Below are 26,609 nucleotides of genomic sequence, written 5' to 3' on the forward strand. Positions count from 1 at the left end.
AAAAAGAAAACAGCACGACAACCCCTGGTGTGTAGTATATCTAGCGTAAACACCAGGAAGTGTCAGTGTAGACTGGAAAACCCTGTTCCTGTTTAAAACAGCGTCTTTAAACAATACTAGTTTTTTGATGTTATCTACTATGAAGAGCAGATGGAGCTCAGGAGGAAAAGGTTCATTTGGAAGAGATGATCACAGAGTCAGATGTAACTCTTCTGGTCTAGACTTTACATGATATTTTACTCTGATTGTGTTATTACCTTCAGATCTTTACACAACCGAACGTTAGGCTTTTTGCTCAGGAGCTCTGCAGTTCAACATGTTGGTAGTACATCCTCTTTCGGTGTAAAGTAAATAGGAGATCAACATGTGACTCTACCTCTTCGACACTGACATTTTTTCACACAAAAATAGACAAAAAGTTTGGAGAGCCCTGCTCTAGAGTGATGAACTCTCTAGTGACTCCACACCCACAGAAACCCTGCCTCTTTCCAATTTATCATGTTGGTGATGGACCCTGCTTTAGTTTTATAACTAGCTAAAATATTATTAAAAAACCCCGACATGTTATGGTGCCATGGTCGTGCTGTGGGTGGTGTCACTGCCTCACAGTCTTAGAGTCCTTTCAGTGATGAGCATTTCAGTGATTTTATGATTGAAACAGAACTTAAAATGGCCGACTCCCTGATCAGCTAGTGAACTAGAGATCTGATTGAGCTGCAGTTCATCGTGTCAGGTCTTGTGTTGAATTTGGACATGTTTTACAGCTTGGTGGTGTTGGGATTTTGTGTGTTTTTGGTGCCACACTGTACTGAGAACAATAAGAAATGGCAGCAAGGGGCAGAGGTCTAGCAAGAGGAAGAGAAAAAGAGATAACAAAGGGCAAGAACAGAACCTTATTGTACTTCTTCAAGCACTTTTATTTTTATAACTGAACACACCTCTTTTTGTCCAAAATCTATTTTTGAAAAATATTAGCAAGAGAATCTGCTGATGGTCTGGTTTCCTCTATCATTCCTATATTTTCTGTTTTAGGGAGAGATGATTTGTCAGGAGAAGACAGATGATGCTCGAGCAGAGCAAGAGAATGTGAGAAACTCTTTTCTGTCAGAAATACAGCACTACAGTGTTACAAATATTTAAAATACACACAATATTTGTGTTTTGTGACCTGAAAAGTGTTTACAGATCACCTTTAATTGTAATATATTTTAAATGAACAGAGTGAAGCCCAGAGCCCAGTGTTTTCACCGCCGTTTGGCTTGAAACCCCGATCAGGTGAGCCTGACACACACACACAGGAAATTGTACACATGGTCACACCTGATGACTCGTTTCAGCTGGTTGGAAATGTACAGATAATGAACTGAGACAGATATCAATATTCGTTTAACCTGTTTACTTGTTTACACACTTTCACCAGCATCAACTGGTGAAACTTTTTACTTAGGATTTGTAAACCTGAAAATGCATAAAAATACAAGTTTAAACACTAAAGAAGTAAAAGATCCTTTATTTGCAGTCTTTCGAAATGTATTGATTTTGGAGTAACAAGGTAGAAATATTAGATTATTAATAATAGACTTCAACTGTGGTGTTATATGATTAATTTTTTTATTCAGATTATTTATATTGAAATATCTTTAGAAATAAATAAATATAAATAAATAAATATATTTAGATATATTTAATATTGTATAGTGATTAATTGTTTTTATTCATATTATTTAGAAATAAATAAATATAAATAAACAAATAAATATATTTAGATATATTTAATATTGTATAGACTTCAACTGTGGTATCTGATTAATTTTATTCATATTATTTATTATTTTCATATTATTTATTTACTTACTCATATTACACATTCTTTGTTGTTGAGTTTTTTTTTTTATCGCTGAACTCTGACACTTGGGCAGTGTGAAACAGAATGCGTTGCCATAGTTACTGATCTACAGATACTTGTGATATTAAACTGTAAAATAAACAAATAAATACCAAAGAGAAGGTTGTGGAATATCACAAACAATTCAGTTCAAAAAGCATTTTGTCCTAAATCTATTTACAGTGTGGAAACTAGTGAACTAGCATGTGTGCTAGCATGTCCATTATTAAGCATGCCTCAAGCGAAGTGCTACGTTTAGCTGCTAATATTTGTGGTGTGCTGCAATACCGTCCATTTAACAATCTCTGTAATTAACACTTAATCTGTGCAATTGTTTTTTAGCCATTTAGTTCCCTGCTACCTCGCACATCCTTTAATGAGCAGCTAACGTTAACGCTCAGTCACAGTTGTTCTGTTCACTCTGTTTATTTTAGCTAATAGTAGTTCCTCCATTTTAGCGGTGCACTCCATTTCATAAACAGCAAGCGATATCGTTAGTTAGTGTTTGGCTAGTGTTTATTTACGCTGTTTTGTTTAGTACCATGTGTGTTTGTGTATATATTATGCTAACGTTGAATTATTTACTGTCTAATCTTAATTTTTGACATTTTCTTTAACCCCTCTCCTGTGTTGACTTAACACTCCTCCATGTTTGGAATATTTGTCCCTCCCATTTCTCCCCGGCCCTATACCGGTCCTGTGTGTAGCTCCTCCCTCTGTCCCTTGCTCACCTTTATCCATCAATAGAGACACGCCCACTAGGCCACATGATGGAGGTGTTCCTCTCAGGGGTATGTCTTATCGCTAACTTGTGCTGTCTAATTGCAGAATCCGCAGAATAAACTGTTGGTGTTTTTTCTTTCTTTCTCTCACAATCACAATCAATTTCTCTTTTCTTTATTTTATTTTATTTATGACGTACAACTGATTCTCAATTCTGATTGGCCAGAAGGTTTCACATAATCCAAGTCTAAAAAGAAAATGGGAAAAATGAATGATTTTTGAAGTTTGTTTTGTGTCTGACAGGAAAATCTCCAGAACAGAGGAGTTTGCGGATTTTGGTTTCTTGGGAACATGACAAACATTTTACATGGCTTTTTTTTCTTCGTTTTTTTACTTTAAGAGAAAAGAAATCAAGATGGTGTTTATAGTTGCAATAACGGAAGTGATGAAAGAGACCTGGATGAAGTAGAAAAATATAATACAGTGGAACCTCTGCACACGAATGCCCTCCATTTCGAATTTTCACCTCAAGAATAGAAATTTTTACAAGAAATTTGCATCGGCATTCGAAACATTTTAGGCAAATGAACAAACAGAACTGAACCGAATGCTGGCTAGGTTGTGCGTACGTCTGGGAGTCGTTCAAAACTTGTTTGCGTCAGTGGAAAGCCAAGCAATGGCAACCAAAGTGAGTTACGAATTGTAACAATTTTTTTCAGTCAGTCAAAGCTGTTTTGAAAGAGTCAACCCACCATACCAACATTGCCTTCAGCATGCCTTCAAAAGCTACGTGATTTTTCTGGTGTTTTTTTATTGGCAGATTGGTGGCATAGGTGGTCTATTCTATTTTTAGCCCATGTTTGGTGGCACGACTTCCTGTGAGGAGCCTTGACATGGAATGGTTTGCTTGGGTCAGTTCTTTGTAAGCAGCCATACAGTTTACATACGCTTCGTACTGGTAATATTGCTAATATTTTAGGGTGGCTGGAACGGATTATCTGCATTTACATTATTTCTTACGGGAGAACTCGTTTCACAATACAAACTTTTGCCTTAAGAACTCGCCTCCAGAATGAATTTAATTCGTATTTTGAGGTTCCGCTGTATAGAGTTTAGAAGTAATAAACACTTCAGCTGCAGGATAGAGCAGTAACTCCACTTTACGTCAGGCCGCGTCACACAAACAAGTGTTTCTTTCATTACAGATCTGAACGTTTACACACAACAGAAGCTGAAATATTTGTGTGTATGCTTTTTAAACGCTTTTTTGTGTTTCTGTTCAAGGTTCAGGGCAACGTTGCATAAAAACTAGATAATTAGTCCTTATAAGGCAAACACACACACACACACAAGTTGAGAGGAAGCGAGAAAAATGTTTCTGAAGAATTGTGGGTCTTTAACTGTGCTGTGATATTTATAGTCATGCTGCATTCAAGAAACACGAAGAGATCAAATCCACAAAGATAGAAAACGCTAGAAAAACTAGGACTGTGTTTACACACTGCGTCCTGCGTCTCATACACACCTCAGAAATATGTATACGATAAGAACGTCTTAGATGTTTCCAGCACCATCAACAGAACCTAATTCTGATCTCTGGAACAGTTGTGAATAATTTTTCCATCAGCCTCAGTTTTAGAAATAGTACCAATTAAAAAAAAGTTTTTATTTATTTTTCTGTTTTTTTAGATGGATAAAAGGCTTTTAAACATAGTAGATGCTTTTATAAGACTCTTTGAAGAAATCTTAACTAGTTAAGGACCAAACACAAAAACTGAACTGAAGAGAGGAATCTGTGATGTTCTGCTTGAAACAAAATGTGCTCTCCTTTTTATTTTTAGCCTTGGCCTCTTTTTCAAGGCCTTATTTGAGGGTATTATTCTAGGGCAACCACTCATAGCCTACACACACACACACACACACACGGTTTAGTCACACACACACACACACACACACACAGAGAGAGAGTTTAGTGTCTCTCACACACACACACAGAGAGAGAGAGAGAGAGAGAGAGAGTTTAGTGTCGCACACACACGGTTTAGTCTCTCTCTCTCACACACACACACACACACACAGAGTTTAGTGTCTCACACACACACACACACACATAGTTTAGTCAGATAGAGAGAGAGTGTAGTTTCTTGCACATACACACACACACACAAACACACAGTTTTTAGTTTCTCACACACAGTTTAGTCATACTCATACACGAGTTTAGTCACACACACACACACACACAGTGCAGTCTAGAGATTTGTATCTCTATGTTGCACTGTGTGAATTGGAGGCTGCGCTCGGCTGGGTTTAAACGGCTCAGACTTCCTCTGGAGATCATGAGAACGACGTTGCACTGTTCTGCCCTCTACTTATCCCTCCTTTCATCTCCTCCTTCCATCTCCTCCTTCCATCTCTATGCTCTCTTGTTTAGCATTTAGTCGCTCATTTCCCAGCCCTCCCTTTACTCCAGCTCCACACTCCTTCTCCTCCCACTTCTCTTCCAGCGTGATATCATCACCAGCAAGGTTATCGATCAACAGAAAAGAGAGAGAGAAATGAACAGAGAGTAGAAAGCTTCACTTCACTGGTTGCTAATTAAGTCTTGCATATTTCTCTTCCTCTCTCCTGGACACTGTTTACTCTCTGTCAGGTTTTATGGTTTTTGATCTTTGGCCTGTTGCGAGCAGACAAAAAAAACCCTGACTTCCTCTTTGTCTTAATCATTGTTTACTCATTAAACTCTCTGATTTGCATTTAACAATCCCAATACCAGCTCCTTGTCAGTGAAAGCCGCCGAACTATTTTAAGAAACATGTCCTTTCTTGTACACAACCTCTAAATTGAACTTTCTGAGAAGATATTGGCACGGAACAAGCATTAAAAGAAGCACCACAAAGTGGATCGTCCATGTGTCTCGGGCTCTCTCTTGTGGCTGCTTCTGAAAATGCTTATTCCATCCCAGTAATGCTATGCTAATGCTGCTTCTAGCTCGAGGGTAATTTAAAACCAATGCTAATCCTCATGTTAATGCTGGCACAGACTAGGCTTGTGTTATTGTTTGCAGATGAGTGACAATATACACCAACCAGGCATAACATTATGACCACCTGCCTAATATTGTGTTGGTCCCCCTTTTGCTACCAAAACAGCCCTGACCCGTGTCCATTTTTCCTGCTTCTAACACATCAACTTTGAGGACAAAATGTTCACTTGCTGCCTAGTATATCCCACCCACTAACAGGTGCCATGATGAGATCATCAGTGTTATTCACTTCACCTCTCACTGCTCATAATGTTATGGCTGATCGGTGTATGTTTTTATTTTTATTTTTATTTTTAGAATATGGTATTGATAATGAATAAGTGAGCTAGTATGTAACAGATGAGAATCTGGTAATTAGTTTGTATTTCTTGGTATATACCAACAAGAGAGTTTTAAATAGAGAACATGATCGAGTTTATTGAGTAGAATTAGTAAGTTAGAGATGTAAGTGCACTGTTAATATGATATAAAATGGACTATGGACTAACCTAGAGTACATAATGACATGTACACACTACAAACTGAGGTGTAACGATCTGATAAATATTATTATTAAATACAAGCTAATTACTACATGCTTATTTATAAATATTACATACTAGCTGCTTCCTGTCATTTTCCACTTACCTACTGAGGTTAATTTAAAAACAAATTGAAATTGAGACCTATATTGTCACCAAAACCCAAAACATCAGGCTGCAAATATTTACATCTTAGCAGCCCAAATATAGGAAATTCCCACTAGTGTTTCCTGTTAGAAGATTCCGAGATACCATATTATGAAACACTAAATAAATTAGATTTTATTCAAGACATACTCGCTTGCTAAGATCTCTTTTGTCTTGCAGTGCAGATCAGCTGAAATGTTTTTCTCCTCAGGTGGCTGGGCGCTATTGGTGATCCGAAATGCGTCTCAATCCTTATCCGTTTTGACGTTTTCCTCTTGCGCGTGCGTGTGTATGTCAGACAAGTGTGTAGGTGTTCTGACTGTCCTTTTGGCTTTCTGACAGTTTTCCTGAGAACTCCTAAGAGCCTCGAATCAGTGGATCCTCAGTTCACCATGAGGAGAAGGATGGAACAGCTTAGAGAGGAACTGGAACTCATGGAGCAGCTACGAGAGGTGAACATGCGCAAACACACACACACACTCATAAATTCACATGGCAAATACACTAATTATTACTCCATACTGACTATGTGTGTATTTGTGTGTGTGTGTGTGGGTGCTGTTTAGAGCATTGAGAGCAGGCTAAAGGTTGTGCTTCCTGAAGATCTCGGCTCCTCACTCATGGACGGTGTGGTGCTCTGTCATCTAGCCAATCATGTTAGACCACGTTCAGTGGCTAGCATCCACGTTCCTTCTCCAGCAGTAGTGCGTTACCCTGAACACACACACACACACACACACACACACACACACATACTGAACCAGGAAATTGTAGAGACCTGTCAGAAGACCCCAAGGTGTATAAATCTGTCTTTATTATCATGGACACATTTGATCCCCTCAGAAAAGCTAAATTATTCACACATACACACACACTCTGGTCACATACACCCCTGCTTTCTAACCTTTTTTTCTCTCATCTAGCCCAAGCTCAGTATGGCTAAATGCCGCCGGAACGTCGAGAACTTCTTGGACGCTTGCAGGAAGATCGGTGTTCCTGAGGTGAGTGAAATCATTTCTTTTAGAGGGAATAATGGAAAGAGGTTAAATAGCTCAAACTATTATTACTAGCTTTGTTTACAAAGCTTACAGAATACAGAATCATGAGAAGGTAAGTTTTGGAAGTCTGATCCACCAAAACACACACACACACACACAAATGAAATAGGATCATCCTGGGGTCCTAGTGCAGCCTTATCCCTGTGTTTACAAACACATGTGCTGATAACGAGCTGGGAAAATGAAAACGCTTAGCTGTGACTCTATTCTGAGTAAACGGTAAAGGAGCATAATGTGATGGAATATAAAGTAATATTTTAAACAAAATAGCACTGTTCTATTGTATTGTAGCGAATGATCGTAATCTAAAAATTAAATATCGGCACATGTCTTATTAATTATCATGCCATCATGGCTTTGGGCTTTGTCTCTTACACCTTGAGTGCTCTTGTGTGTGTGTGTTTGTGTGTGTGTGTGTTGTGGTGTGTTATTTATGCTATGCTTATTTATGCTATGCTGCTATAGAAGCTACAGTTCCATCTCACATGGCTCTGCATGACAAATAAACGTTTGTACCAAGAGTTTTGTAACTGAAATAACAAAACATGAGACAAACACCTACTTAAATTCACTTTTCAGTGCTCATGAGTCTGAGGTTGCAAGATACTTATTGACTGTCTTGGCCGCTGCACTTGGAATAATGACTTTCTTTATCTCAAACTTCCACATGGTTAAACTCCAGTATAAAATTTTCACAGAAGTGTCAACTTGAGCAGGTGTTTAAGCTCATCTTTCAATACATATACCGATCAGGCATAACTTTATGACATTATGCCTAATATTGTGTTGGACCCCCTTTTTTCTGCTAAAACAGCCCTGACCCATCATCCACTGTGTATTCTGACACCTTTTTTTATCAGAACCAGCGTTAACTTAGTAGCTTGTCTGTTGGATCGGATCACATGGGCCAGCCTTCACTCCCCACATCAATGAACCTTGACCACCCATGACCCTGTCTCCGGTTCACCACTGTTCCTTCTTTGTACCACTTTTGATAGAAACTGACAACTGCAGACCGGGAACACCCCACAAGAGCTGCAGTTTTGGAGATGCTCTGATCCAGAGGAGATAATCAGTGTCATTCACTTCACCTGTCAGTGCTCATAATGTTATGCCTGATCGGTGTATAATGTTCTTTATTCGAACAAAACTTGCACCACCTGGTGGTGTGATATTCCTGTAAAGTCATATCTCTAGAGCTACATCCACTTTTCAAAACGATAAATAAAAATATTATTTTGTTTATTTCTGTAACAGGAAGTTATTAAAGTAATACTGATAAAATAGAGCATGTGGCTTCACTGTGTTCTGTTTGGGACACGACAGTGTGATTATGTCATTCTCAGCAATCCGGTTTTCAGGGTTAACTTCTCCTCTGGCTGTTGATGTCAAGCCGCCTTACACACACTTCTTTGTGATGATGTGATGTCACTGTTTTTGAATTAGGAAGGGAAGTGGACATTAAAACCAGTTTTCTAATAAAGGGTTTGCTCTTTCAGTTGGTGTAATCACTGAAAACTAAGCATTTTGTGTTTTGTTGCTTGTTCACGACTTAGTAGGCATGTGCCAGTCATATACAAGTAATAAACATTTTTTTTTGCAAAATTCTCAAAATCGATAGTAACGTTATGGACATTTCAACTTCAGGCTCTAAAACTGACTTACATTTTGGCGTGGCTATGGAAGTAAAATAGCGACAAAAGTATTTGAAGCAAAAAAATGTGCTGAATAGCAATAACTGAAAAAAATATCCATCATATTAATAGTGCTTGTATTTTAAGGTTCTGCCATTCAACATGGTTGCATAATTAATCTGTGAATTTTTCAAGTTAAATTAAATATTAAATATTCAGATTTTTAAAATACAACCTTTAATAATTGCGTCTTATTTTGCTTCCACAAATTCAGTGATTCAAATTCGCCAAGAAATTCAACGTTGCACCTCCGGGTATCGCAGGAAGAGCAATCGAAAATCGATGCATAATCGACACCTGTACTGTAACTTAAGCCAATGAAGAAATGAAAAACCATGGTAATTTTGTGGTAACAATGGTTTTACTACAGTAATCATGTTTTATTTGTTTCAACTGTAGGAAAACCATGTTTTTTTGGTTTTAAACTATTGTTAATTTTCGTAAGCAATGTTCCCATTTGTTGGTAATAGAGATATGTTAATAATAACTTCTTTTATAAAAACAAATATACCTGTAAACAATGCTTTGGTACCTTTATTGGCTTAAGGTACAGTACTTACATCTTGGTCCATTTTGGCAATAGCCTCGGTCTACCTGTTTCTATTATCTCATCAAACTCGCTTGCACCACCTGCTGGTGAAGCGGACAAGCAGCAGGTGTCGATTATGCATCGATGTTCGATTGCTCTTCCTGCGATACCCGAAAGTGCAACGTTGAATTTCTTGGCGAATTTAAATCACTGAATTTGTGGAAGTGAAATAATACGTACCGAAATGTCCTGTCAATTATTAAAGGTTGTATTTTAAAAATCTGAATATTTAATATTGAAATTTTAAACAATGCAATTTTGTTTCTCCACTTGCAAAATTCACAGCTTAATTATGTAACCATGCTGAATTCACAGCTTAGTTATGCAACTATGTTGAATTGCAGAACCTTAAAATGCAAGCACTGTTAATACGATGGATATTTTTTGAGATGCTGCTATTCAACAATTCAATACTATTTAACTTCCATACGTGGCAGCATTTTCGCTTCCTGAGATGAAGCTCCTCTCATCTGGAACGCATCAGAAGGGCAGCAATGTTATAAACATTGTAGCAAACTGAACTGAGCATGGCTGTTTGGGAAATATTCTCATTAGGTTTGTGCAATATTGATTTTTTTCCTTGCTTGCAATTGCCATACACTAAAAATGACTATTCGAGATTAAAATGTGGCTCATCTCCCATTTTGCAGTGTTGTTGTGCTGCTCCTGTGCAAAATGTGTTAAATTTGGATATCACGGTGTGGAAGGAGGTTGTAGAGTCAAACAGTTACAGCTGATGAATATGTCATAACTTATGCACTGAGGAAAAATTCAGAACAGTTATTTTTGATTGGTAATACTGCACACAACTCAGGAATCAGAGTGCGATTCTATGTTTCAAGCTTTAAAGTTAATTTTCTTAGGATCTTCTCTGTTATTTTGTTGTTAAATCAGATTTTTTTTGTTTTGCTGGTTGCATTAGTATGAAGAATCCAATTTTCATATTGAAACGCTGCCTAATGAGAAGAGCTACAGGTTAAACAGTCAGTGCCTAAACGTTTGACAGTAAACACAGTACTCAGAATTGGCACATGCCTAATGGCTTTACTCGGATGTACCTGCTTACCTGACATCCTGCTTGTACTCTAGGTGGTAATCATCCGCTCAGCATCATCTGCACCATCTGTACATTTTTTGACTTTATGATGCTTTACAAATAGCATCCACTCTGTAATGAACATGATTAAGTTTGATCATATTTATGGAAACAGAATTGGGGCATGGGGCAGCTCCTGATCACGTGTGCTCCCAGGTGGGAGTGTAAATAAGAGATGGAGGGAAAAGGGCTGTCATTAAAAACAGAGAAACTGCCCTCGTCTTATTTGCATTTTTAATAAAATTGTAAAATAGATTGTTTTAAGGTGGAACAGAACAGAACAAGTGTTAGCATGCTACCTCTATTCTGACACCAAACCCACATCCATGTTTAATCCCTGCTGGCCTTGGGATGACCCTTCTTCTCCTTCTGCTCTTATTCTTTCATTTCTCTTCAACATCCTCCACCTGTCTTCCATACTCCTTCTATTCTGTTTTTTCCCCTTTTGGTATGTTTTCCTTCCCTTTTTCCCACCGCTCCCTCCCTCCACATCACTCTCTCTTTCCTCTCTCAGTCATCTCTCTGTTCGGCATACGACATACTTCAGTGTTCGCTGAGGCCGGTCCGGGCCACGGTCCGAGCCCTGGTGTCACTGGAGGACAAGGCATTGAAGAACAAAGATGAAGGGATGGATGGAGAAACGGAGGAAAGAGAAAAAGTGGAAAGCGAAAGTCTCAGTCCCTGTCAGGATCAGTCGTCTCCCTGGCATGTCTGGGATCTGATTGGCTCGAGACTGGTGCACCTGTTCTGCCTGCTGCTTCTGTTCGGGGCCTACACCTGGAGCGAACTGACATAACACACACTCTTACACTCGACGTTACACTTACACACACTAACACAATCTGTGGATAGCACATGCCGTTACCCAAAATTTACACCGTACATGCGATCCACACTGCACATGTTCCATTCGTGCTATTTGCACAAAAGCACGCTACATTTTTATGACAAAATTAAATAAATAAATAAATAAATAAATAAATACACAAACGCCGTAAAGTATTAAAAGAGATCAGCTTTTTCAGTTATCTGTGGGTGTATTTCGCACAACTGCAAGTCGCACAATCATGATATTGTAGATTTAATGAAGTTTACAGTGAATAAAAAGTGGAAGTGGAAGATAAATTTATTTTATAGTGTCATTCATGGTGTTACTGACAGTGCAGTCCATGACTGACAGGAGCAGAAGCCATGCCTACTTTGTGGTGACTGACAAACACAGAGGCCACGCTTCCTATTTTGTGACTGAGAGCCACAAAGGCCACACCTCTTTTATTGTTACTGGCAGACACAGAGGCCACACCTCCTTCATTGTTACTGACAGGCATAGAGGCCACACCTCTTTCTCTAGGGCTGACAGGCACAGAGGCCACACCTCTATTATTGTGACTGACAGCCACAGAGGCCACACCTCCTTCATTGTTACTGGCAGACACAAAGGCCACACCTCCTTTTTAGGACTGACAGGCACAGGGGCCACACCTTCTTTATTGTGACTGACAGGCACAGAGGCCACACATCTTTCTCTAGGGCTGACAGGAACAGAGGCCATACCTCCTTTATTGTTACTGGTAGACACAGAGGCCACACCTCCTTTTTTAGGGATGACAGGCACAGAAGCCACACCTCCTTAATTGTTTCTGGCAGGCACAAAGGCCACACCTCCTTTTTAGGGCTGATAGGCACAGGAGCCACACCTTCTTTATTGTGACTGACAGGCACAGAGGCCACACATCTTTCTCTAGGGCTGACAGGAACAGAGGCCATATCTCCTTTATTGTTACTGGTAGACACAGAGGCCACACCTCCTTTTTTAGGGCTGACAGGCACAGAGGCCACACCTCTGTTATTGTTACTGACAGGCACAGAGGCCACACCTCCTTAATTGTTACTGAAAGATGCATAGGCCACACTGCCTTAATTGTTACTGACAGGCACAGAGGCCACACGTCTATTATTGTGACTGACAGGCACAGAGGCCTCACCTCCTTTTTTAGGACTGACAGGCACAGAGGCCACGCCTTTATTATTGTAACTAACATTCAGAGATGCCACACCTCCTTCTTTAGGGCTGACAGGCACAGAACCCTCCTTTTTTAGGGCTGAGTGTCACAGAGGCCAAACCTCCTTCATTGTTACTGACAGTGACTACAACTCCTTTTCTAGGGCTTACAGGCAGAGATGCATTGAGGAGGAAGAGACATTGGAAAAGAGACAGGATAATGTTTCTAACCAAGTAATAAAAACGAGTTTGAAATTAAAACTGTTACAGTTTATAGATATGCAAAAAAGTGGCAGTTTTGAGGTCAACTGGATGGGGTGTTTTTCAAGGATGTGTGTGATTATTTTAGCAGGGATTATTAGCACAATGCTAATAAAGCTAATATGCATTTAGTACACTTATTGGCTACTTAAGTGTAAAAGTAAAAAAGTAAACATTTGGACAATAAACCTTGGCTGATTTGAGGTTAATAATTTAACATGGAGTCATTCTTCACCTGACTCAGCCTCAGCTGGTAATAAACGAGGCCGTTTAACAACACACGTCTCTCATGCACATTTCATGCTTCCCCTATTTTCTATGATTCAGTCTCAGAACACTTTTCAGCTAAGTATATACACCAAGCTTTATTAGCCACTCTTCTAAAATGTTGGTCAGTCTTCTAAAATTCACCAGTGATGCGATTTTACATTGAAGTAACATCAAGATCACATCACAAGCACTCTACTGCACACACGGTGATAAATCAGCTTGCTACAGTATCTTATTTTCCTGCCAAATATCTTGTTAGCTTCTGTCTCTGTTTACACTCTGACTTTTACACATGGCACGTTTCTATCGAGATTTTCTGCAACATACACACAAAAAGAGGAGGAGTGGAAACCACACTAATACTGGTTTCAGGTCTTTAACAATTTATTTCAATTACAAATATCACATGTGCAATATCATGTATTGGTATTTGTTATTATCGTAGTATTTGTATTGAAGGGCTAATCTAACATATGATGCTCATACGGACGCGTGCTCTGTGGCTTCAGACTCTTTTGATCACACCTTTACTGACTTCCACTCTACAAGAAACCTAAACAATAGACATCAACTGTGATCAATCCACAACGAGTGTAAACTGTATAGCAGTAACAGTGGAGTTCAGGTGATTTTGTGCACTTATTGTCTTGTTCTCTTTTAACAGTATATAATCATACTGACCTGCAAACGTGTTTGTGTGCTAATTAGCTAGCATAATAACCACATAAGTTCCACCAACGGAGAGGAGAGTTGGAGGAATAAAATCCAATTGCAATAAATATTATTATTATTATTATTATTATTATTATTATTGTCTTTGGTAAGATATTTTTTTGTTATACCTAGTTCAGTGGTTTTACTATATGCTTTTTAGAGTATTATAAGCTGCCATCGAACTCATCGAACACCCCTTAGCATCGAGGGGAAGTGGTCAAGGGTGTGATGAAAACAGGTCTGCAGGATGACACCAGGAACATTTGCACTTGAATCTTGAATGAAGGGAAACATTGATTTTTAACCTTTGGACTGAAAGTATTTACAGTTTTTTTCCTTAACTGCTTTTCAGGTACATTATGGCTAAAGCCCTTTTACTTACAGTCATTAAAAACATTATTTTTGGACAAACAGTAATGAAGAATGAGAGAATCTTGTTTGAGATCTATTTTGAAAAATCTTCATGGCTGCAAATGTGTTTTTTTTTTAATTTGCTTTGGTTCTTCTTGTTTTCTCTCTGACACACTGATGTAATCATCTATAATGTCGTTATTATGAGGCTGTGAACAGCTAATAAATGTACAGTTTGAGGTTCTTCTCCTGCTGAGTTTCAGGTTTTTGAAGGGGATCGAGTCATGTGTTGGTCTGAGAGAACTGAACACTAAACATAAGTGTCATCTTCCATTTTGCTGTAATTAAGTCGCAGCGTTACTCAAACTGATATTTATTTTATTTATTATTTGCACTGCCTCTGAAAAAAGCAAATACTGAATACATTCAAACACTGAATGAATGCATTAGTCGTTAATTAATGCACTTTACTTTTTTTAAAGTTTAAATATTTCCCAAAGAAAGGAGTTTGCATTCAGAAGTCAGGAGAAGCAGTGAGGAGCTCGGCTTATTTGGGAAGAAACTGAGTCATTCATAAAGCTGGTTAGAAAGAGAACAATTTAATATACTCTTAAGAAATGAATAGTTTTCATTTGCTCTGTGGTTTTCTTTGTAGTTTATATTACCAAAATGTTATTTAATAATAAAATAGTATAAAAAAAGTAAAAAAGAAGGCCCTTGTATGAGTAGTTCCCAAACGCTTTGCCCACTTTGTGTATATGTGTATGTGTGTGTGTGTCTGTGTGTTCATACAGTAATAATGAATTTATATCTGTGCCATATTTGTGTTTCAAATCATTTTGTGTCTCATTTTGTCTTATTCTGTCTCTCTACATCCCTCTCTCTATATACTACAGGACAAATTGTGTCTCCCTCATCAAATTCTGGAGGAGAAGGGACTAGTGAAAGTGGGCATCACCGTTCAGGCTCTGCTGGACGAGGCCTCGGTGAAACAGAACCTCTTCATCTGAACTCTGTTTTAGCTAGAACCTCGACGAAAATTAATGAAACATTTATTAATTTCTATGATGATAGTCACGCTAAATTCCAGTCCAAAGATGAACACATGGATAAAACATTCCTTATTTAATATCTATTTATTAAGACAGAGTAAGATTTAAAGAGAGGAAAGAAAGATCTTGGTCCATTACGGCATTTTACTCAGTTGATGATGTTTTATTCGTTTCCTTATTCACAAACTGAGCCATGTCCATTCTGTTGTACTGTTATGTAAATGGATTGTGCATTTATGTTCATAACACACAGCTTGAATTGTTCTCTTAATGCTTTACACCTGAGCAGTGCACTCCTCTGTGGGTTGTGGGTCCGAACTGGTAGCCGTGATGAACGACGGACAAATGTAACCAAAAAAATAGTGCTTAGGAATATACTCAGGCCTTTGGTGTGTGGGTGTGTGTATGTCTGTGTGCAATTGATTATATATAATATCTATATATTATATATAATATATAAATTATAGATAATAGGGATGTAACTGAATATGTATACACTATACAGGTTTAACAGATACATGTGTTTTAGGTATACTTACATGAAAAAGAGGCACACTATTGGGGCTTTTGGGGCTCTTTTTTTTAGAGAAACATTCTCTCATTGGGACTGAGAGTGAGTGAGAGAGAGAGAGAGAGAGAGAGAGAGAGAGATTTGAGTTTTTAACACAATTACTATTAGGTGAGTATTTAGAGAATTAATGAAGAAGATGAGGCAGTGCTGTGTGGAGTGGAAAGGCTTACCCAGTCATCTAACCGTATCCTGTCTAGCTGCTCAGGTGGAGTCAGATCAGAAGGTGTGTTTGAGTGAGTGAGAGAGAGAGAGAGAGAGAGAGAGAGATAGAGATTCACTCATGTAGTAATACAAGTAAAAAAAAATCCTTATTTATTTTTAAAGCCAAAGAAAGTCAGGTGTCCTTAAGCTTTTGACTGGCAGTGTATGTGTGTGTGTGTGGGGGGGGGTATTAATGAGAAGTAAGGACATAATTGTGTTGTTAATTTTATACACACACATGTGCACACACCTTTTGGATGTCTCAGGGGCGGTGTGACCTCAGTAGACTTTTCTCTGCTTAAGTCCATCACATGTTTAACTAAACTGTGTGTGTTTGGGATTTTTTTTGTGCTCCACTTTCAAATTTTAGACTGTATATCATTTAGGATAATTGGGTTTGTTTGCTTTTGTTCGATTAACCCTGCATTCATCATAGCAACTACTAGATTGTAGGTTTGTTGTTTGCTTTGTAGTTCAACACAAATCAATGCACTAATCACTATGAACATTTGTTGCTTGCTTTACCCGGCACTTGTTAGGATTCGTAATAGCTTCACTAGCAGATTAGCAAAGCAGGCTAATCACACAACTTACTGGTCGCACCTACGATCTCTGCTACTTTCTTTCAAGATAAATTTTCACCCAATGTTCCTATAGACATAATGAGAGGTCTAATTTGACAGGAGGATGAAACCCTGGTTTCGTTTTTTATTTGAAAAAACAGTAATTGGGAACCAAAGGGAACTGAATTCTACTAAAGTTGGGGACTGAGGAAGTCTCAGAGCAGAGGCACCACTGGATTGGATTTCTCACTTTATACCTCAGTTTATACCTAATTTGCATTGAACTGAGAGAATCTCACTATAAAACTCAAAATTATGATATAAACCTATATACTTGTATTTCCTCTTAACACAACAAATCATTCTGAATTTTCATAAGCAAATGTGTAATAGATTAAGTATATTTTTTTAGCAGTGTTGTGAATATTGTTCAGATCCTATATGTGCACAGTCATATCTACTACTTTCAAAGATCACAAAGTGTATATGGCAATAACATATGTAACTAACTAATCTATTAAACTAGTGTCTCAGCTGTTACCGTGAAATAAACTCATATTTTTGTGTTTGTAAAAACTAAATTTTCTGTAATAATCAGGAAAGATTAGAGTTTATACAGACATTGTACTATTATTAATATTATTATTGGGTGTTGTACAAATACACTGATCTCCTGTTTTTCCCTTCATCAAGAAAAATTAGCTCGATCACTTTTACAGTATTAAAAGGTTTACTGAATAAATAAAATACACAGTTCCCCTCCCCCTGAGACACTACAGATGTCCAGAGAATTTTATTGTCTCATTGCAGTTAGAGGTTTGAGATTCAGTTCAAATTATTGAGTAATTGTATTTAATTAGAATATTTCTTCACAAATTTCCTACAGTTATGTTATTTGTATGAAATAATTTATAGTGCAAACACTTCACAAGGAGTATAAAACTCTTTAGCTGACTCTTTCTGTGAAAATTCATTACACTAAACAATTTGAATCTCAAGAACTACAAATCTTGTGGATAAAACTAAAACCAAAAATTTTTTGCTTGAGCCTGAGGTTAAACAGATATGTTCTGTGTTGCTAAAGCGAGCAACCATTGAATTTTTTTCAACCTTAAAAAGACGACTTACTTGACCAGCAGATTTAGATTTTAATTTAGTGTGACTGTCATCATTTTTTTTTAAATAGACAAATAGCAAGAAAATTATACTACAAAATATTTTAGATTTTTTTTTTCATTTATAATTCTGATACTAGTGGATATTTTTTAGGAATGGGATATTTTTGTTACCTGCTGAGTGAAAGTACACATTGTCTAAATGTAAAAAGCTTGTACTAAATATAGGGTATGGTTAATAATTTTTTTGGTTATGGATTTTTGCCCCCTGATGTACTGTAGTAGATTTTTGCTGTCACATTTTTTTTGCCTCAACTTTTGTATATAATGTGTATACCCTGCTTTTTTTTTCTTTTCTTTTTTTTAAACCGTAAATGCATTTTACCTTTGACAAAGCTGTATCTCATGTTTTATTCAGTTAGTCAGTAAATGAATAAATCCGTATAGTATTGTAGCATAAACTATATTGGCAAAAGTTTTGGGATGTCTGCCTTTACATGCACATGAATGTAATATGGAGTTGTCTCGCCCTTTGCATCTATAACAGCTTCAACTCTTCTGGGAAGTCTTTCCACAAGGTTTAGGAATGTGATTATGGGAATTTTTGACCCTTCTTCTAGAACAGGGGTGTCCAATCTTATCCAGAAAGGGCCGGTGTGGGTGCAGGCTTTCATTAGAACCAAGCAGAAGCTACACCTGATTCCAACTGGATAATCAACTGATCTTGGCTTTCAGTGGACTCAGGTGTGGCTTCTGCTCAGTTGGAATGAAAACCTGCACTCACACCGGCCCTTTGCAGATAAGATTGGACACCCCTGCTCTAGAAGCTCATTTGTGAGGTCAGGCACTGATGTTGGATGAGAAGGTCTGACTCTCAGTCTCTGCTCTAATTCATCCAAAAGGTGTTCTATCAGGTTGAGGTCAGGACTCTCTGCAGGCCAGTCAAGTTCCTCCACACCAAACTCACTTATTCATGTCTTTATGGACCTTGCTTTGTGCACTGGTGTGCAGTCATGTTGGAACAGGAAGGGGTCATCCCAAAACGTTAATTTAGCGTATGTTAAAATATTACACTTTTTTTCCAGGCATTTGCAGCTTATTAAAGTAACCACATAATATTTGCCTGAACATCTCCTGTAGATCGCTATGTGTAGAGTGTAATATTGCGACAACTTCAAAAAAGGTATTGAACTTTACAAGGTCCTAAGAATCTGATCCAGAAATGACAGTGACAAGAAATACCTCCCTGAGATGTAAAACGTGTAAAAAGTCAAAAACTAGTAATTGAGTGGAAAAGATGTTTGTTATGGACGTCAGAGACATTGTAAGTAAGGCTTGGGCATGAACCGTTATCTTGGGCAGATCAATTTTTAGGGTGTCCATGTGGCAGCAGAGACTCAAAACAAAGAATCAAATAGTACACCAAATTCAGTTACACTGTAGAACTGGACCACATGTTGCCTAACACTTCCAGCATCCCATTTAAGATGCCTTGCTGGTGGTCCTGGGATCCAGGCTCTGAATCCATAGCAACCCTGAACAAGATGAATGAACAAACAATGTACAATAAGATATGGTCCTTTTTGTAATCCAGGCAAAGAACTACCCTGAATATTATTGTCCTGACCGAGGACACGCTTAAACTAAATGATCAGTTAAATATCAAGAACCTCCATGACTTGGATCAAAGAAATATTGGGAGCAGGGAAAACTCCCACATGTGAAAGTGAGTGGGTCTTCAAAAGCAGTGTTATATTACATCCACTTTCCCAGGTGATGGAAGGAACTTCCTGACCTGCATTCATCTATACTTGTGCAGTTCATCATGCAAGTCCATTACCCAGTGACCTCAGCTGTCTTTAGACTAGTGCCCCTTTACATAGATCCCAAAAGCACACAAAGACTTGTTCAAAAGTTTTTATTTGTTAAACCTGAAAGACATGGCAGACTGAAGACTTTCATCACTACATAATTTTTTTTTCATTATTGTTATGAAAAGTGGTGATGTGAAAGGAGCACGCTGCTGGTTTTCTGATCGGTCTTATGCATTCAAATACTTTGCATGGTGCTTGATGTGGTCATCGATGAACGAGAACACAAAGTAATAGCTGTGGTCATAGCCCTGAAGAGGCAACATGGGGGGAAAAACAGTTATTAGATTTTTTAGAAAAAACTATTGATGTTTACATCTCAGTGTACAGAAATTATCTTGGTCTTGGTCAACACAAATGATCAGCACCATTGATCAAAAGATCTTTAGATCTCATCTGATTTTGCACAAAACACCATTTTACTGGCCAGACTAGCATTTCCAATCTGATTCCCCAAAACCTTTGTAAATTAGATTAGACATGGTGAACAAACCCAAATAATAAAATAGTTGCAGAGATACAATAAACACAACATAGAAAATCAAAGAATAAAAAGGAGCTTGCAATGTTTGGTATGAAATTGTGCCAAATTATTATTCTTTTTTTTTTAGTTTTAGCTTCTTTTCCTAAAAACACCAACCAAAGTATGATTGATGTGCATTCCTTTCTTTTATGGACTTGTCAAGATAGAAGAAGAAAATAACAAACCAATGTGAACACTTTTCTAAGATAAACTCCTACTGGCATACCTACATACCATCAGTATTTGCAAATTCCCTTTCATGATCCATCTTTATGATCAAACTTACATTACTTCCTTTATTATGAACACCTGAACTATGTGCACAAGCACGCGGTAATCTAAACATGACATCATAATACATGAAATCATGGGCAAGAGCTTCAGTTAATGTTCACATCAAACATCAGAATGAAGAAAACGTTCGATCTCCTTGAATGGGAAAAGATCAAGTTTTTTTTTTAAATCTTCATCTGTCCAAATTCAAAAGGCCTCTGTCCATGATCGCCTCTAATTTTTGTTCTTGGTGTGTCCACCTCAAGGTTTGATGTTTTGTGCATGCTGAGATGCTTTTCTGCTCACCACGGTTGTAAGGAGTGCTTATATGAGTTACTATATCCTTCCTGGCAATTGAAACCATTCTGGATATTTTCCTCTGACCCTGAGGCATTTCCACCTGCAGAAATGTCGCACAATCATTGGTTTTTGTTTTCAAACCATTCTGAGGAAACTCTAGAAACTGAAAATCCCAAGTGATCAGCCCACCTAGCACAAACAGCTACTCAGATTAACAGAGATCAGACTTTTTCCTTCACTCTGATGTTTGATGTAAAATCATCTGAAGCTCTTGGCCTGTATCTGCATAACTGTATGCATTGTACTGCTCCACATAATTGGCTGATTGGATAAGAACATGATGGTGCAAGTGTTTTTAATAAAGTGGACCCTATCACAGCACCATGTGTAAATTAGGGCATATTTCAGGTAAATTCGATTGAGGATAAGTTTCATAAATCAGATGCTAATCTGGCCATAAAACACTCCAGGTATTCAGATCTGTACTTGTTTCTATATAACTTTGATGAACAAGAGCCAGTTTTTTTTTTGTGCAACTGACTAGCATGCAAAGTTCCTTTTTGTCATCGAATGCGGTTCCACTGACCTGCTGAAGTCGAAACACGACAGGGATTTTCTTTTCAGAACAGGCAGCAATCAGATTATCAGGAAGCAGCTGACTGGCTGACAGAAACTGGTCATCACGGCCCTGGTCAATCAAAATGTCCAATTCAGGACCGGAGTACGAGGCAGCCAATACTGTGGCATCATATGCCTAAAACAAGGTAGTATTAAAATTCAAGAAATGTGCACAACAGCTCAAATCAATTAACTCACATATGTTCATCACCTTCAACATGCATTCCTAATACAGCATACTTGCATTTTGCCATGCCCACAAAACTCCATAAAAGGCCAAGCTACAATACAGGGCTTGAAATACTTAAATCTTATTAAACAACACATCAAATATGTTCCCATCTCTTTACCTCCCAGGTGGACTTTTCGGGTCCCAGGTAGCCGGAAAAAGCCTTTTGTCCCCAAGCGCACTGCATTGGGTTACAGATTGGGGCAAAAGCAGAAACTGCCTACAAAAAAGAATTTTATAAACGTTTAAATCCATGTGTAACATTATCGGCTCCTCAATAACTCAAAATTAAGTCACCTATAAAAACCTGGATGTAATGTGTCTAGTGTAGAAGCACTAGTTTAAAAAAAATATATATATATAATTGTACAAAAGGAAGTAAGCTTAACATTTGGATTATTCCCATAAACATAATAGAATTAGAGTGGTCTATAGAATTCATTTGTTGTCCTGTTTGAACAAACACTGCTTAAAATCTTACCTTGTATTTCCCAGGATTCTTCAGTGCACAGATAAGAGCGCCGTGACCACCCATAGAATGGCCCGAGATGGACATCTTCTCCGGATCAACAGGGAAATTAGAGTTTATTAAACGTGGCAGCTGAGTGAGAGTGAGAGTGAGAGTGAGAGTGAGAGCGAGAGCAAGAGAGAGAGAGAGAGGGTGAGACAGAGAGTCAGAGAGAGGGGAGGTTGTTTTAAAAATACAGTGAAGCCAAATATTTTCTCTGAGAATACACTGAGGCTAAAGATGTTCAATCTCCACACGTCATGTTATTTCTTAGGGAAGTCATTTAGAGCATCTACTGTGTCCACAAGTCATTTTAAAACAATCAAATAGTTTCAGAAACATATCACTAATAGATTTCTGATCATCAATCTTCCTATGCCTACTTTACGACAGAGCAAGCCCTTTAGATAGTGAAGGCAGATCAGTCACATGCTAATGCTAATTAGGCTAGAGAAGGATGCATGTTCGTACCCACCTCTTCGGTGACATAAGAATACATGCGATAGTTGGTCTTCCATGGCTCCTGTGAAGCGTCGACATAAAAACCAGCTCCTGTTCCAAAATCCCAGCTTTCGTCTTCTCCTTCAATATTGCAGCCACCTACCAGGATGAAAGACCTCAATGTTTAAACTTTAAGTAAAGATGTGTAGAAATATTTGTATAAGCCAAATCACATAAAAATGTCACTTTATTTACAGATGTTTCAGAAATATGGATGTTTTTCCTCCTCGCATGTGCATGTTTATCCATAAAGTATCCAAAAATTACAAAGGGCATTCCTGACGCAACTCATTTGCATTTAACACCCACAAAACTCCATAAAAGGTCAAATGAACAGAGAGCTTGGAGTATAAAATGACTAGTAATGATGAAAGAAAAAGCAGAAAGCAATTATAATATAATAGTGTAAGAGCAGCTGAATTGGTCAAAATCTACATTAAAATTATACTGATCAAGCATTACATTATGACAACCTGCCTAATATTATGTTAGTCCCCCATTTTGCTGCCAAAACAGCCCTGTCCCATTGAGGCATGGACTCAACTACATACCTGAAGGTGTGCTGTGGTATCTGGCACCAAGATGTTAGCAGCAGATCCTTTAAGTCCTGTAAGTTGTGCAGAGACCCCATCTCTCAACTCATGGGACTTAAAAGATACTTACAGGTCTTAAAGGACTTACAGTCCCTAAAGAATACTTTTGATAGATACTGACCACTGCAGACCACAAGAGCTGCAATTTTGGAGGTGCTCTGATCCAGTCATCTAGCCATCACAATTTGGCCCTTATCAAACGTGCTCAAATCCTTACGCCTGCCTATTTCACCTTTCTGTGCTCATAATGTTATACCTGATCGGTGTGAATTATGTGACAACATAATAAATACTATTGATAAATAGTTAAGGGAAAAAAGATTACTATTTATGTCTGTTTTAAGTGTCTTGGATGATGTACTAGAAGTGTTACACACCATCATCTTCTTATGCTTAAAATTTGCACACTGTATACACTGTATGTTTTCTGAAATCACAAGAGTCTTCATGAATACCAAAAGTTCTTGTGTAAACGCTGCTACGAACAATTTCTGAACAAATGGGTCCATATCCAGCTTGATAATCAAGGCCTAATGTGTGTCTGTGTGTGTGTGTGTGTGAGTGCGAATCTGCCTTTCACTCACGTGGGCTTGTATCCGGGGTGACGATGATGATGCCATGCTCAGAAGCAGCACGCTGGCTTCCTGATTTAGTAATAAAATTCTGCTCAGTGCATGTTAGTCCTGTAACACAGAAACACAAACACTTGTCTTACAATCCTTGTCAGGGTCCTACTCTCCTTCCCTTTGCCTAATTACCAATCCAGGTAATTAAAGCTATATCTAAATATAAATCTCAGTTAGATTGTTTTTTTTTAAACTGCCAGATATTCCTATCCTTGTGGGGACATTTAGACAATTTGAAAGAAGGCTTTAAAATACCGGACAGCCAATACAGCACTGGGCATTTGCCACTTTCAGCCTTAGGAGGAAGATAGATGCCAAATTTCATCTTGCACTTTAGTTCGGAGCTGAAAAAGAAATGAAGAGGAAAAACAAAGAATTGGTGAAACTGTAGCACATATGTTTGGATTACAACAACAATATAATTGCAAGGTATTTTAGCCAGTGCCTTTTCGCCCTTGATGCCATGTGGAAAATCCAAGCAACTAAGACCAACATTTGGACCTCCACAAATCTTTAGGAGTAATTTCCAAACAACACATAATTTGTAGCATTTATACAAACAATTCTATGCAAATATAAATCTCTGGGACAACAAAGACAATGCAACATTCAAGAAGGAGACACAAAATAACTCCAGGTCCAACTGAACCCCAAACCAAGGAACTAGTGAAGGAGCTTGAGGCATCAAGTCCAATAGTATGTACATCCGCCATTAAGAGTATCAGGTAAAACGCCCTACTTTACAATCTGGTCAGGGTGTGCACATACTTTTGGCCATATAATGTAAACTAAACTAAATAAATAAACTAGAATTTTATCTCGAATCACATATTTCTGTACTATTATAGACTGTTACTGAGCTTACTCTTATCCCTTTTTGTTCTTTACATGAATTCATATGTCTAGCAGACATATCGTGGATGACGGCTCATCAGCTAAAACTGAACTATGCCAGGTGATTTATCCCCAGCCCAGGATCTTACGATATTTCTGAACAACACTCTTATCTCTCCTTCAGCCACTGCTCGCAACCTTGGAGTATACATGGACAATCAACTGTCCTTTTCCTCCCATGTTACTAATGTCACACGCTTATATCAGTTTCTTCTGTACAACATCAGAAGGAATTGGTCATTTTTATCCACACAGGCTGCTTTAGTCTCTGGTCATTTTGAGACTGGACTACTGCAGCTCCCTGCCTCTTAATGCAATTTGTCTTCTGCATATGATCCAAAATCAAAATGCTGCTGCATGATTTGTTTTCAACCTGCCTAAATTCTACCACGCCACCCCACTGCTGCGCTCCTCCACTGGCTTCCGGAAGCTGCACCCATCAGACTTAAAACACTGACGCTTGCCTACAAAGAATGGACCAGCTCCATCTTACCTCAAAACTCTTATTACTCCTCACACTGCACCTCCCTCCCTCAGACCTACTAACACTGCTCGACTGGTCCCATCATCGCTCAGGATAAAAGGCTGGTATACATCTAGACTCTTCTCTGTTATGGCACTGAGGTGGTGGAATAAACTTCTCCTAGATGTCCGTACAGCCGAGTCACTGACCGTCTTCAAACGACAAGTGGAGACCTTCCTCTTCCTGAAACACTTTATGTATTGTTTGTATGTTGATATATATATATATATATAAATAAATAAATAAAACAAAAAAGCTCCCAAGTCTGTGACCTATTGAACCAGTGTTAATGTATTCATAGATAGAGACTTCAAAGCACTCCTGTTCATGAACGTCTGTGAAATCAATTCTTCACTTTATCCCATTATAGAAACGGATTCTCTATGTGCAGGAGAATGATGAAATTAAATCAAGGACATGTTTACCTGTCGTGCTCGAACACTTTCTGGTATCCACCGCAGCACTTATTGGACGACACCTGCGTTAACGCCATGGCTTGCTTCAATCAAAGCAAACACATTTATCAGAAAATAAATACAATTATGATGATCGATCTTTTCTTTCAATGTTTTCTTTCAATTAGATGTTTTCTAATATTATGCAAATACTGTCTAAAACTGCGCTTAATAGACGACACATCTGCAAAAAATAGTCTACTTCTATAACCACATCTAGTCCACTACAAAGGGTGCATAAGCCTAGTGACTTATACCCAAACTAGTGCACATATGAAGGGACTCCGCAGCTGTTTGGGATACCGCCGTAAAGTTACAAAATAGCACACAAACCATAATCTAAGGGTTTACAGGAGTTTTAGATCAAATGAAATCAGAAATATAGCTGACAAAAAACAAACGCAGGTCTAAACAAAGACAAACTCTAATCGTTATTTGCAGCTGCATGAACTGCAACGGGAAAAAAGCTATAATTTCAGCTCGCGCTAGCTACCCAGCTTACCGCAGACTAATAAACTGTAATAAGTACTGTACTATTTAAAGCAAACATCCGATCCGAGAAAGTGAGCACTAGTCACCCCTTTTTTTTCTCTGATTTTGTTCCTAACAAACTTGTGGGCAGATCAGATTTATTACTCCTGCAGCTCCTGTCTTGACGCTGGTGTCAACAAGGTTCAGAGTTTCCCCACTGACGTCACGACGTCGCGGCACGGCGTGTTTGCGTCACCGACACGTAGCTGCCATGTTAGCCGCTGTTGTATACCGCAAAGGGTATAAAGAATGACTGAATCTAGGGGTGGGTGTTACAAGAGTGATTTGAAATCAGAAGCCTCAGA

At 38.2% G+C, this 26,609-nt stretch overlaps 2 protein-coding genes across 10 annotated transcripts in view; one reads left to right on the forward strand and one right to left on the reverse strand.

Moving 5' to 3' along the window:
- Positions 1 to 16,147, forward strand: part of lrch1 (leucine-rich repeats and calponin homology (CH) domain containing 1) — a 51,227-nt gene extending 35,080 nt beyond the window's left edge. For 2 of the 8 annotated variants that reach the window (XM_058391599.1, XM_058391601.1), the window contains 7 exons: positions 1,033 to 1,086; positions 1,221 to 1,275; positions 2,593 to 2,676; positions 6,665 to 6,774; positions 6,889 to 7,026; positions 7,246 to 7,323; positions 11,274 to 14,601. In XM_058391599.1, coding sequence (XP_058247582.1) covers positions 1,033 to 1,086; positions 1,221 to 1,275; positions 2,593 to 2,676; positions 6,665 to 6,774; positions 6,889 to 7,026; positions 7,246 to 7,323; positions 11,274 to 11,555 — 801 coding nt within the window. In that variant the 3' untranslated portion in view covers positions 11,556 to 14,601. Of the gene's footprint in view, positions 1 to 1,032; positions 1,087 to 1,220; positions 1,276 to 2,592; positions 2,677 to 6,664; positions 6,775 to 6,888; positions 7,027 to 7,245; positions 7,324 to 8,240; positions 9,081 to 11,273; positions 14,602 to 15,253 lie in introns of those variants that run through there. The other 6 variants (XM_058391600.1, XM_058391603.1, XM_058391604.1 and 3 more) reach the window with 5 other exon arrangements.
- A 3,615-nt stretch (positions 16,148 to 19,762) lies between these two features.
- On the reverse strand, positions 19,763 to 26,495 carry esd (esterase D/formylglutathione hydrolase). Of its 2 annotated transcripts, none has more exons than XM_058393448.1 (9): positions 26,352 to 26,495; positions 25,744 to 25,817; positions 24,157 to 24,245; positions 23,860 to 23,958; positions 22,657 to 22,781; positions 22,155 to 22,274; positions 21,795 to 21,893; positions 21,413 to 21,580; positions 19,763 to 19,981 (listed from the first exon to the last, which is right to left on the reverse strand). In XM_058393448.1, exons 2-9 carry the CDS (start codon positions 25,809 to 25,811, stop codon positions 19,901 to 19,903), a joined length of 849 nt encoding a protein of 282 aa, XP_058249431.1. In that variant the 5' UTR covers positions 25,812 to 25,817; positions 26,352 to 26,495; the 3' UTR covers positions 19,763 to 19,900. The 2 variants fall into 2 exon arrangements, with proteins under 2 accessions (XP_058249431.1, XP_058249432.1); XM_058393449.1 differs by having other exon boundaries at positions 26,410 to 26,462.
- Between the last annotated feature and the right edge of the window lie 114 nt (positions 26,496 to 26,609).

The sequence above is a fragment of the Hemibagrus wyckioides genome, linkage group LG06 (genome assembly GCF_019097595.1).
Source record: "Hemibagrus wyckioides isolate EC202008001 linkage group LG06, SWU_Hwy_1.0, whole genome shotgun sequence".
NCBI classification, from domain to species: Eukaryota; Metazoa; Chordata; class Actinopteri; order Siluriformes; family Bagridae; genus Hemibagrus; species Hemibagrus wyckioides.

Bases quoted from the DNA above. Each gene is read 5' to 3' on its own strand.
- esd (XM_058393448.1), bottom strand. From the start codon at position 25,811: ATGGCGTTAACGCAGGTGTCGTCCAATAAGTGCTGCGGTGGATACCAG. The intron at 22,275-22,656 runs GTGGGTACGAAC...ACTCTCACTCAG, and splicing joins ATTCTTATGTCACCGAAGAG to CTGCCACGTTTAATAAACTC. The intron at 21,581-21,794 runs GTAAAGAGATGG...ACCTTGTTTTAG, and splicing joins CCGAAAAGTCCACCTGGGAG to GCATATGATGCCACAGTATT.